Source organism: Ostrea edulis, chromosome 6 (genome assembly GCF_947568905.1).
Source record: "Ostrea edulis chromosome 6, xbOstEdul1.1, whole genome shotgun sequence".
Classification (NCBI taxonomy): Eukaryota; Metazoa; Mollusca; class Bivalvia; order Ostreida; family Ostreidae; genus Ostrea; species Ostrea edulis.
In genome coordinates, this window is record NC_079169.1 from 62,469,473 (window position 1) to 62,483,119 (window position 13,647).

A 13,647-nucleotide genomic window follows, 5' to 3' on the forward strand; every position below is an offset into this window, starting at 1 on the left:
TGATCTGCTCCTCTTTTTATTTACTAGCGAAAATAAAAAAGAGGAGCGGATCGAGGAGCTGGTTTTAATCAGATTGCTTGTCAGTTAACAAGTTGGAATAGGCATGAATGCTTCCGGAAACGTGGCTAGTCGGAAAGCATTCAAATGTTTAATTGTTCATTTGTAATGTGTAATTTTCCATTTGTATTGTATAATATTTCATTTGCATCGTAAAATATTTTATTTGTATTGCCGTCATAATTTTCATTTGTATAGTGTCCAAGGAGTTGTTACAAAAGACTTCTTTGGTTTAAAACATGGTTCGATTATCAAGATATACGCTTTATCCTTTTCATCACCAAAGTTTACCTTCATGTAGATTCTAATCAGGGGCGGATCCAGAAATCAAGTCTCCTATGTTGTCATTTTTACTATCTTAAAGATTTTTGGAAAAAAATGTAAGTTCTCCAATTAAAAGTACACTAATTCAATAAATCAAAATAAGACACCACGATTTACCTTAACCAAAATGCAGACTTGAACTTTACAAAAAATCATTTGTACCAGACGCTGTATCAAAGTGAATTCTCTTAGTATCGAATCAAGACAGGCTTCTTCACTTAAACAATTTCGTAAAAGTGTTAGCTCTAATATCAGCAATCCCAAACCCCCATCGAGGGCTGTTCGATATGTAATGTGTATTGTACGATATCTCAAAAGCATTCGACTCAAATAGTGAAATGAACATTACATCCCTTCCAAGTATTCTCCGCGGTTTGAAATACATCATTTCGATCTCTGAATCCATTTCTGAAATGGGTCACGGTACGCTGATTTAGGCACTGACTGATGGCTGAGCCAAGGGCTTGTTGGAACTTGTAACGACGACCAGACTTTAAGTTTTGGAAAAGGGAAAAAGTCGAATGGGACTAGATCTGGAGAGTATGGTAGGTGTGGCAAGACGGTAACCTTCTCCGACTTCAAAAATTGCTTCACAAGCTCATGTATGTGATGGAGCATTATCATGAAGTAGACGAACATGCCTAAATCCTGACACAGGGCGTCGTTTATGATGATAATAAACTTTCCCCAATTCAGTAAAAATCTCCACTACCGAATGACCGAGTTTTGTGCGAACTTTTATATAAGCTCTAATTTCTTCAATATTCTCAGCCCGTTTCCTAACCATTTTTACAACAATGGTCAACGACTGGCTCTATTGAAATGACTCTAAGTTTAAAACTATGTGGAGCTGAAGGCTCGTGTTTATACCGTTGGAAAGGTATTGAAGAGAGCTATTCAAAAGTATCACCATCCACGAAATCGTGCAAAGCGTTATCGCGCTGTGGTACAATACACATTACATATCGAACAGCCCTCGTACTTTTCATAGGATTCGCGTTTGTTGAATATAATTCATACCAAACTGAGACACACCTGTTTTGAATTATATGATCTTTATAGACGCAATATTGTTGATTCTCTATTATGTTCCTGTGGCATGCGTGAAGACGTATCACTTTTTCTTTATTTGTAAGAAATATTCAATTGCTAGATACAAATGAATGGATAGATTGCTAAGGTTAAATGGTTGATTATTATTGATATAAATCTTCTACTTTGGGGTGATAATGTCTTATCTACCGAATTGAATAATTAATTGTGTTTTCTTTTATGTTCAGACGTATATTCATGAAACTAGAGGATTTAGCTGATGCATTGTTTATTTATAGAGCACTTACCATTATTGTATTCTCTGAATATTATTTTTTCCCCAATGACAATTGTGTTACATATGTACCTGTATTAGGTTATAAGGAGAAGAGCTCGTATGTTGTACGAACTTGCTTCTGATCCTTTTGTATATATTATATATACAGTAAAATACGTTCAAATCAAGTCAACGAAAAGAAAGGTTTGACTTTTGTTGTTTTAATAAGACTCGATTGTTTATGTAGGTGCGGTTCGACACAACGGACCCCGCGCACCTTACATATACAGAAATAGTTTGAGTTCCCTGCCATGACAGCTGGTTAATTCCCGTGATCAATGTTCCGAAACTTTTTCATTACCTCCAACCCCCTCCTATTTACGTCTGCGACAAAAATTGACATAGAATACAAGCAGGTTGGCTGATTATTCAGAAAGAGAAATCGAAAGCCTTATAAATGACAATAACAGTAATGACACTGAAGATGTAATCGAGGTGGCTGAACAGAGTTTGGTGCAATACATCAGATAAAAATACGGATTCACGACGGATATTTTTTTTGGACGGAAAATCAAATTCTTCTTGAGGATTGTAAGCTTACAAGAGTATATCAAATCATATATTGACTAGGTATCGGGCAACATGTGTTTTGTTGGATCCTGAACCAAAATGTACGCACGGTCTCTGGCAACAATTTGGTCCTTGAGTTCAACAAAACACATGTTGCCTTCGACGTTAGTCATTAGACGTATATGAAAATGATCTTTACTTTTGAATAGTTGACACAAAGTAATTAATCCGCACTCTCAAATTGGGCATTCTGTTCCCCCTTACCAATCCATGTCCTCCAAATGTCAATCCATACGCATGGATTAATAATCCTTTCCTACGCATTGCCAACTCGTGCTTTCACATTATCAATTCAAGGAAATGCCGGTCAATTTGCACAATTGGCAACCCATGCCTACGGAATGGCCATCTGTGCGCGTGGACTAGTACGGTAATCTGTGTCCCAAGGGTAGGCCATTCGAGTGCACACATTACCAATGCACATTTGGTGATTCCATCTCACCGACGCATCTAGAATACAAATTAGATAGTCGTGAGAGGATCCCGTACTCAGCCTAGAAAGGACTATGCAACTAAAACTACACTAGTCATCTTGAAATTATCTAAGCAGAAGTGAAACTACCACTTGGCAGACAGAACGAAGGAGACTTCGAACAAAATTGTGCTTGACCTCTACGGCATGGGATTCTGTCTGGCGGCGAGTCGGCGTGGGAATAACCGTACGATGCCCTGGTTGTGGGATCATGGCAAAGGGTGACCCAGTCACAAAGCAATAGGTTTACAGCGACATCTATATCCAGTATATAATTCCCTATATCTAAGGCACCAAAGGCGGCTCACCCCACTTTACTTTCATCACGCTTCAATTGCAAAATGGCCAATAAAAACACATCCTTTATATTCATTTTCGCTTCTCTTAAGAGTTCACCCACAATATGACTACGATGTTACCCTCACATTTTCAATACATATGCATGTAATAGCCATAGATAGCGAAATAGGTCACACATCCAAAGATAGCTATAACTTGCACCTACATCCCCTCCCTAAAATACAAGGTACCATGAAACGAGAGATCGCCTAACGATGGGTATAGTCCACGAGTTCTCTCCAATAACCTTGTTCTTTTTAAAACCTTTGTGTAAGAGAGTGGTCTTTGTGTTTGCCACTTTGACAATCAGTAGCAGCCTTGATCTTTGTGTGTGCCACTCTGACAATCAGTGGGAGCCTTGATCTTTGTGTGCGCCACTCTGACAATCAGTAGCAGCCTTGATCTTTGTGTGTGCCACTCTGACAATCAGTAGCAGCCTTGATCTTTGTGTGTGCCACTCTGACAATCAGTAGCAGCCTTGATCTTTGTGTGTGCCACTCTGACAATCAGTAGTAGCCTTGATCTTTGTTTGTGCCACTCTGACAATCAGTAGTAGCCTTGATCTTTGTGCCTCTCTGACAATCAGTGGGAGCCTTGGTCTTTGTGTGTGCCACTCTGACAATCAGTAGCAGCCTTGATCTTTGTGCCTCTCTGACAACCAGTGGGAGCCTTGATCTTTGTGTGTGCCACTCTGACAATCAGTAGTAGCCTTGATCTTTGTGCCTCTCTGACAACCAGTGGGAGCCTTGGTCTTTGCCACTCTGACAATCAGTAGCAGCCTTGATCTTTGTTTGTGCCACTCTGACAATCAGTAGCAGCCTTGATCTGTGTGTGTGCCACTCTGACAATCAGTAGCAGCCTTGATCTTTGTGTGTGCCACTCTGACAATCAGTGGAAGCCGTGATCTTTGTGTGTGCCACTCTGACAATCAGTAGCAGCCTTGATCTTTGTGTGTGCCACTCTGACAATCAGTAGCAGCCTTGATCTTTGTGTTTGCCACTCTGACAATCAGTAGTAGCCGTGATCTTTGCGTGTGCCACTCTGACAATCAGTGGGAGCCTTGATCTTTGTGTGTGCCACTCTGACAATCAGTAGTAGCCTTGATCTTTGTGCCTCTCTGACAACCAGTGGGAGCCTTGGTCTTTGCCACTCTGACAATCAGTAGCAGCCTTGATCTTTGTTTGTGCCACTCTGACAATCAGTAGCAGCCTTGATCTTTGCGTGCCACTCTGACAATCAGTAGCAGCCTTGATCTTTGTGTGTGCCACTCCGACAATCAGTAGCAGCCGTGATCTTTGTGTGTGCCACTCTGACAATCAGTAGCAGCCGTGATCTTTGTGTGTGCCACTCTGACAATCAGTAGCAGCCTTGATCTGTGTGCCACTCTGACAATCAGTAGCAGCCTTGATCTTTATGTGTGCCACTCTGACAATCAGTGGAAGCCTTGATCTTTGTGTGTGCCACTCTGACAATCAGTAGCAGCCTTGATCTTTGTGTGTGCCACTCTGACAATCAGTAGCAGCCTTGATCTTTGTGTTTGCCACTCTGACAATCAGTAGTAGCCGTGATCTTTGCGTGTGCCACTCTGACAATCAGTGGGAGCCTTGATCTTTGTGTGTGCCACTCTGACAATCAGTAGTAGCCTTGATCTTTGTGCCTCTCTGACAACCAGTGGGAGCCTTGGTCTTTGCCACTCTGACAATCAGTAGCAGCCTTGATCTTTGTTTGTGCCACTCTGACAATCAGTAGCAGCCTTGATCTTTGCGTGCCACTCCGACAATCAGTAGCAGCCGTGATCTTTGTGTGTGCCACTCTGACAATCAGTAGCAGCCGTGATCTTTGTGTGTGCCACTCTGACAATCAGTAGCAGCCTTGATCTGTGTGCCACTCTGACAATCAGTAGCAGCCTTGATCTTTGTGTGTGCCACTCTGACAATCAGTAGCAGCCTTGATCTTTGTGTTTGCCACTCTGACAATCAGTAGTAGCCGTGATCTTTGCGTGTGCCACTGACAATCAGTAGTAGACTTGATCTTTATGCAAGGTACATGTACATGTATCATTCCTATTTGTCATTTAATGAAAATTTCCTTCAAGCGACCTTGACCTTTCAAATTTGACAAGGATAACAAACAAAACACAAGTCAATTACATGTACAGTACATAATTTTTTTATTTTCATAAAGCTGATTAAAAGCGGAAAGAAGTTGGGATTGATTAATATGTAATGTATATTTATACAGCAAAATGGTTTCGGAACTTTTCTGACAAAATGAGAAATACACATTACCATTTAATTAATACATTGAAAAAATGACTTCAGCCTTAAATTTCCTAGAAGCAAATACTACAAACCACCTAACATGATGCAATATGTATCCTAAACATTTTGTAATCTTTTCATACTGGTTCATGATTTTCATGCATCAATCTAGGATGAGCTGAGCTTTTGACTTTAGTTCTTAAAAAATCATTTTGTCAATTCCAGAGCAGATTACATATCAAGATCTGCTGTTTTATACCATGACAGGAAGGAGAATGAAAACAATCTTTTTTGCTTTGAAACCCGACTATGACAAAATATTGTAGCATTTATGTACAATAAACCATATGCACACTATTCATCTCTACTTCTTGTATATCTATGTAATACCTTGTATTCTTTTTATATCTGTTTAGTATATTTACCTTTTCTCCTCTAAACCGTAAATGTTCAAGAATATTGGTTATATTGAATATATACATGTAGAAAAAAAAAATCTAACATATGTACATGTTACTATAATTAAATTCTATAAGAAACAAATATGGACTGTAAAAATATAAATTTAAAAAATATCCATAAGCAGAGCCAACACTGGTAGCTTTATTTTCATAAAGTATAAATTTTTCTTTAACTTTCAAGTACAAGTTCAAAAATACAATGAATACAAATCTTTGCTAATCATGTGATAAAAATTTAATTTTTGATACTTCAAGATTTTCAAACCCTCATTTTAAGAGTTCCACTTAATGTTTACTTAAAGGTCAAACATAAAATACCGTAATAAATAAATCACATTTAAACACTTATCTAAGGCATGCATTGCTCTAAATAAGATTAAGTATAATACAGAAATACATGTATGACAAATAATTGGTAGGTGCATTTTAAATCTATAAATGCTGTAGTACAATTTGACTACCATTTCTCCAGCTTTATCTTACATTGTCCATAGTGTTTTTGTCCTTTTCCATCTTGGGCCTGTCCATTTTTCAACTCTAACAGACAGGAATATTTCAATACACCATACTTTATCATGCTACTAGATATAATGTAGAAGAATTCCACTATTGAATGACATAAGCAGAATAAGAACTTTGTAACAAATCACCTTTTTATCTACTCGGGGCGAAAACAAGATGGACATTAGAATGTTTGCAAGTTTAATAACACATTTACTCAAAACGAACATATATATCAGAATTACAGATCATACCCATTACCATTACATATATATGTTGTATACTTTTCAATGATAACCCATTCTCCATGGCTGTGATTGCTAATTCATTGCCCTTGTACATATGAAATTTAATGTCAATACACACAATATGATGTTATAACAATTAATACAATAACATTTATCGATTGTTCAATTTACAAATACTCCTTTAAAAGCAAGCAACAAACATTCAGTCCAATTTCATTTTAGCTTAATAAATAATACATGGCAGTTTTTAAACAAAGCATAATTTTTGTTACATATCAATATATGTATATTTTTTTCCTTTGACAATATATGTATATTTTTTTCCTTTGATACACATTTCTAAGTTTCAGATTCAAAAGTCTCCAGTTGGTCTGAATCCATTATAGTTGGACTCTCGTGAATTTCTTCTTCTGAATGGTGGGTCTCTCCATGTAAATGTTTTCAGTTCAGTATTACAAATGATCAAACAAAGATGTTTTGAGCTTTTTTCACATCAATGCACAAATGTTATAGCATTATAGTTTTGGGTGCACAAATAGGCTTCAAACAACAAAAATGCTGACAACATCCAAGATGGAAAGAGTCTTCATCCTTGCATTCTCCTCAGCATTTTATCGCTCTACTCTCTAGTCCTCTTCATCACTCTCCTCCTCAGCCTGCTCTAACCAAGTTAACCACTGGTTCACCTACAAATGCACCAGTTTATATGCAAAGAGAACCAGAAAACTGACATAATCAAACACGGCCCCACTAAATACTAACAGTTGGGACTTCTCATGTGATGTGACCTTTGACCTCAAAATTTAAAGGTGTCTTCTAGACATGGTGCGAAATATGACAGTTTCTTGAAAACTACAAGATATTGCATCATAGAAAAGTGTAATAGACTGCGATTACTACAGAGTGCTCACAGTTTTGCCACAGGGTCCCAATAACATAACTGAAGGGTTGTATTTTCAACTAATTTCGCAATGATAATTTCTTTTCTTATGCACAATGTCAATCCATTCAAAAATATCTTTAGACTAAAGCAACACTACCAATTTCAAGAACAATTTCTGTTTGTAAGCACCCCAAATCAGACCATTTCCTTACAATTCCCCAGCAGAATACCAAAATCCACATTGTTTGAGAAAAGTATTGAATATTTGTGCCTGTCCACTCGTATGCTTAATGGATGAAATAAGAGTACCTGAAACAGTGCCTTCCCCTTTCCGGGATACTGGTCATTGACCTCCTCTTTCCACTTCAGAAACGATTCTTCTTCCACAACCTCCATGTCATACAGATTCATGAAGAAACGTAGCAGCATACCTGTTCACATCATAAAATCTATGAGAGTACTGTTTACAGCATAAAATCAGTATGAGAGTACTGTTTACAACATAAAATCAGTATAAGAGTACTGTTCACAGCATAAAATCAGTATGAGAGTACTGTTCACAGCATAAAATCAGTATAACATGCACTATGCTACGAAAGAAAATTGTTTATAACAAATTTCAAAGATGGTCAAAGTATTCCATGTAACTACCCCCCCCCCCCTTTTCTTCTTGAAGTAGAGTGAACAGTATGTCAATACAAGTATAAACCCCTGTTCAGTGTTTTCTACATGAGATTACATTTTCACCATGTCCCTTACCTTTAGGGAATCCATGAGTGTAACAAAAGACTTGAGCTGCATATAGAGCTGCAATCTGCAGATCTACATGTTCATGTAGGAACATCTGTAAAACTCCCTGAAAATGGAAGGATGCTTTCAAAAACATTTCATAGGTGAAGAGAGTTTAGCATGATGCAATGAATCTGTTACATTGTTAATCGTCAGCACCTGGGAGATAAGAACTCACTTTTGAAATAAGTTTTAATATTCTACCTATGTATATTGTCTGATTTAACTATAAACTTGGTAGGACGGAGTACCCCTTTCATACAGATAATTTTATTCACTTTTCACTATGACAGGTTGTAGAGAACCACAAGATTTCTCGCAAACCTTGTATGCAATGACAAGCATGGTCATTTCTATACTATAAGTCAACAATGGCCATTTAAATCGACCAAAAGGCTAACCTAAGGAAATTTATTTAAAACACACTGGAGTAAAATGTATTTGATATGAATATTGCCAATTAATAAGATAATACCACATTTTCAAATACCTTTTAAAGGATAAAATGGTTTTAAATGTAATTAAGATATTTAAAGGCTAAACCTTCAATTTGATTTAAATATTTTGTAACAGTATTTTCTATTGCTTAATGAATTAACAGGGGTAAATTGACAAGTAATTTTTGCACAGGTGCTTTTGTATTGTCTAAGAACAAGTAATAGAAAGATAATTCAATGTAGAGTTATCCTTTTTAATTTCAATATACTGTTTTTTTTCTTCTATACTTGTCCAGGTCACACGACTGAGTTCAGTTTTCTCCACTCTATCATGTCACTTGGATTTTACAATACATATATAACTCTGAGCCTTTGGTAAAAAATGAGCTCGTTCAGGTTTTACAGTCCTTGTGATGGATTCAAATAATACCTTCATTTTCTCCAAATTCTGTTTTTCTTTGTCAGCCAATGCCTTCTCTGGGGCAACTGTGATGTCTACATCATCTTCCAATGTTGAATCTTGGGTAACATATTTCATCAAACTGAAAGATTCAACAACTAATTACTACACAGCTGTTCTAGTCAAAAATGCTCAGCCTTATCTATTTTAAGCAAAGACAGTACAACATACCTTGTAGTAAGTACATTCAGGAATCCAGTGGTGTAATGGAGGTCAGTGCTGACATGCTCCTTGATCCACTTAAACAGTCCTGTTGCACTCGGGTCTGTTTGCATCTCTTTCCACAGCTCTGCTTGGACTCTTAGGAGGGGGAACAGGAAGCTTAGTCCCCTATCCTCCAGGATCTCCATCATGCGCTCTTTCTTTTGGTCAATTTCTACAAATTCACTTCACATTAAACATTTACTTTCTGACACCAATTATACTGCTAACATGCAATGCTGTGTAAACAAATTGAATATTTAGAAGTGTTTTATAAATTGCTATTGAAATATCCTATTTCTTAAACCTCTCTATACTTGTCAGTCTACAATTTAGAACAGCCTTGTTGCTTTCTTCAACGTAGTCAGATTGCCATTGTACCATCAATGTTATTGTGCAATGTGGTAATATGATGTCATTGTAAGTTATCAAATAATCCACAATATATTCAAAGTTTCTCAAAGCAAAATCATGTTGGGATTGTTAATATACAAAATTGTCAAACGTCAACTACATGTACAATCCACACAATGCAAAAAAATCTAGAATTTTGACTTTCCAGCCACTTGTATGGGTAAATCACACAATTATTGTCAAGGCAGGTGCTTTAACCACCATTGTGCATACTACATAAATATCAATTATTTGTAAGTTACATATACCTGGCAACATTTTGATTAAATCCAGTTTACTCTCATTGAACATATTGGTGAGCCAGTCTTTGCTCTTGATTTTATGCATCTGTTGCAGTGAGATCAAAAAGAGGGGGTAGTGAGCTCCATTTTCCAACGGTTCTGCCAGATCATTCAGAGTCACAATTTGACCTGTGATACTTCTGGCTGCAAATGTAGATACATAGGACCGAATCAAAGGGAACTCCGTCTCCATCTCCCCCATATGTTCAAACACTGTCTGAAGAGCCTGCCCAAAAAAGAATAATATCATATACAATCTCCCATCAAGAGAGAATAATATCATATACAATCTCCCATCAAGAGAAAATAATATATATAATCTCCCATCAAGAGAGAATAATATATAAAATCTCCCATCAAGAGAGAATATCATACAATCTCCCATCAAGAGAGAATAATATACAATCTCCCATCAAGAGAAAATAATACCATATAAAATCTCCCATCAAGAGAGAATAATATCATTCATCAAGAGAGAACAATATCATTCATCAAGAGAGAATAATACATAAAATCTCCCATCAAGAGAAAATAATATATAAAATCTCTCATTAAGAGAATAATATCATATAAAATCTCCCATCAAGTATATATGCATTCATTAATGTGTCCATTATTCAGATAATAAAAATGCCATGTTACAAGGACATTAACAAATTTATTGCGTGTACATGCCACTGTGTACCAATACTGTTTTTTCCGCCCCATTAAAACTTTCAGTACAAACAAATTGTGTAACAATGCTGTTTTCCACCCCATTAAAACTTTCAGTGCGATCAAATTGTATACCAATGCTGTTTTCTGCCCCATTAAGACTTTCAGTACAAACAAATTGTGTACCAATGCTGTTTCCTGCCCCATTAAAACTTTCAGTGCGAACAAATTGTATACCAATGCCGTTTTCTGCCCCATTAAGACTTTCAGTACAAACAAATTGTGTACCAATGCTGTTTTCCGCCCCATTAAACTTTCAGTTCAAACAAATTTGTGTACCAATGCTGTTTTCCACCCCAATAAAACTTTCAGTGTGAACAAATTGTGTTCTAATGCTCCCCCCCTCCCCCCCCCCCCATTAAAACTTTCAGTGCAGACAAATTGTGTACCTATCTAATTAAAATTAGAGGTTAGATCTGCTCACATACTCATTACACAAACATCTAACAACATCCCATAGAGGGTCACGTCATATGTCAAATTTGCAGGAAAAATTAACCAATCGCTACAAAGGTGGAATGTCATTGGCATCCAATGAAAATCCTCATTATATACTGTATTTGGTTACTTATCAAAGATGGCGACCGATGAAGAAATGGAAGCGATTAAAACCGCTTTGAATATATTTGATCTCGAGGCTTTGAAAATGAACAAGAACAGTTACTTAACTGTCATCTTTGCTGAAGTATACAAGAAAAGATCCCCCGATGTCGCCATAGTTTAAAATTTAAACAAAACACGCGATAAATAAGTCACGATCGTGGGTGCCGCCATTTTTTGCTCTTCCTTGCGTAAACAATACATGGAATTGTGGGATAATACCCTATCAATATGAAGGGGGAAATTTGATTGGCTGTTGCAAATTTGACCTCTGACGTGACCCTCTATGGGATGTTGGTTAGATGTTTGTGTAGCGAATATATGAGCGGATCCAACATCTAATTTTAATTAGACTGATTGTGTACTAATGCTGTTTTCCGCCCATTAAAACTTTTAGACAAATTGTTACCTCCATAAACTGATCTGATGTGATGAGACTGTCCGCTTTCATTGCTGAGATCAACATCATCATCTTCTCTCTGTCATCATCAGACTTTCCTACTGTAATCTTCATCATCTTTGTCAACAGCTCTGGTATGTACCTAAAACACAACAATGTACATGTATATCAATCAGCTGTTTAAGGACAAGAGCAGCAGGTACTCCAGGTTCATTATGTAACAAGGCACATGCACATGTATGTGGAATGGAGTAGCTTTAGTTACTATATTATTCCTATCAATTCATTACACTTGGCTGACTTACTTTTTCGGAGCATACATCTCTTTGAAAGCTGTTAGGGCCTCATTGGTTTCATTGCTAGTCAAGTAGTCCGTCAGTAAATTTTCCTGCAAATAGAAATTAAAAGTATCATATACATTCATGGATGTCAGTGAAATGACATTGATAAATCAGATCAAATTCTATCATATTTGAGGTTTTTACCTGTACTTTGATACAATCAAATTAAAATGCAGGTACTTGTATCAGAGTTTCTTACTCCTTACACGGATACCGATACTCACCACAATTTTATGCGCTTCATCCTTGCTGGGTGTAAATCTCTTGTTTGACTTCGGTTTCTCCTTACTTTCCACCTGTTTAATGGTTATCTGAGGCTGAAAAACAAAAGTGGTAATCTATAAATATTGTGTACTTAGTACATCAGAATCATTAGGCCAAAAATAAAAATTGATTTGTTTGATGTATTCCGACCGACCCGTCAAATTTGCTCCTACCCAATCATTTTTTCAGCAATTTTAAATTTCATTTGTTGTTGTTTTTTTTTGGTTCCCTTGAAAAATAGAAAATTCTCCTTACTTTAAAACTAAATATTAAAAAATTTCATGACATTAAAAAACAAACAAACAAAAACACCTACCTACCGACCCACCTTGAAAAATGTGGGTCGGAGTACATAATTTTTTTTTTTTTTAATGATGATTTAAAAACAGTATTTCAGAATACCTGTTTGTTGAGTAAAGGTTTTGGTGGATCTGGGGCCGCAGTCATTCTCATTGAACCAGCAGGAGCCACTGTGGAATGTGTTGACCTTGGCAAGTTACTAGGTGAATTTGGTTTGAATACATTAAAATTCTTAGCTGGTCTCAGACTGATTTCTTCATTAGGAGGTACTATGACAACAGCTGTTCCATTCATTGCCCCTGGAGGAGCACTTTGTGATTGTTGCTGTTGTGCCAGTTTGACAAATCTTGGTGGCAGATCCCTAGGTGCATTATCTAAAACAGCAAATTTCACCAGTCAAATACATGTAATTTCTTTCTATTGTGCTATAAACTTCCGGTATATTTCATATAATACTATAACATTGAAATTTCTATGTGTTGTTAATTAGACAAATTCATCAGAAAACCGTTAAACGTAGGTGTTATCCCATCATGAAGATGTACATGTATTTTACTAAGAAATACATTCAATACACAACTGATACCAATATGCATATAATGCCATGAAATAAATTATCTGTTTCTCAGGCTTACCTGCATCTATTCAAATGGTGCAGCATGGCGAATTTTATTGTCATCAAAAAAAAATAAATTCCAAATGTGGTTTTGTGTTATTTCTGTCATCAGTGTCTCGGATGCATGTACTATATCAGATATTTACTTGACAATAACAAAGGGCAGCTTATGATTCCCTGTTAATACTTTTCTGGAAGCGAGTTACAAGTTTTCAAGCCAAATGACATCACTGGAGCACCAAGGATATCTATCATCTTCAGTGGATAAGCCTTGCTGAGAAGAAATCTAGAGTTGGCAAACTAGTTTTGAAGTACCATTTATCAGTTCTGGTTTTAAGTCCCATA

At 36.7% G+C, this 13,647-nt stretch overlaps 1 protein-coding gene across 1 annotated transcript in view; it reads right to left on the bottom strand.

Annotated features, from left to right (window-relative positions):
• Nucleotides 1-5,284: 5,284 nt before the first annotated feature.
• Nucleotides 5,285-13,647, bottom strand: part of LOC125682923 (eukaryotic translation initiation factor 4 gamma 2-like) — a 35,933-nt gene continuing 27,570 nt past the window's right edge. The window contains exons 20-29 of the mRNA XM_048923491.2: nt 12,789-13,060; nt 12,347-12,439; nt 12,087-12,169; nt 11,791-11,923; nt 10,035-10,293; nt 9,343-9,547; nt 9,142-9,253; nt 8,245-8,341; nt 7,795-7,916; nt 5,285-7,288 (exon numbers count right to left, since the gene is read on the bottom strand). Coding sequence (XP_048779448.2) covers nt 7,229-7,288; nt 7,795-7,916; nt 8,245-8,341; nt 9,142-9,253; nt 9,343-9,547; nt 10,035-10,293; nt 11,791-11,923; nt 12,087-12,169; nt 12,347-12,439; nt 12,789-13,060 — 1,436 coding nt within the window. The 3' untranslated portion in view covers nt 5,285-7,228. The remainder of the gene's footprint in view (nt 7,289-7,794; nt 7,917-8,244; nt 8,342-9,141; nt 9,254-9,342; nt 9,548-10,034; nt 10,294-11,790; nt 11,924-12,086; nt 12,170-12,346; nt 12,440-12,788; nt 13,061-13,647) is intronic.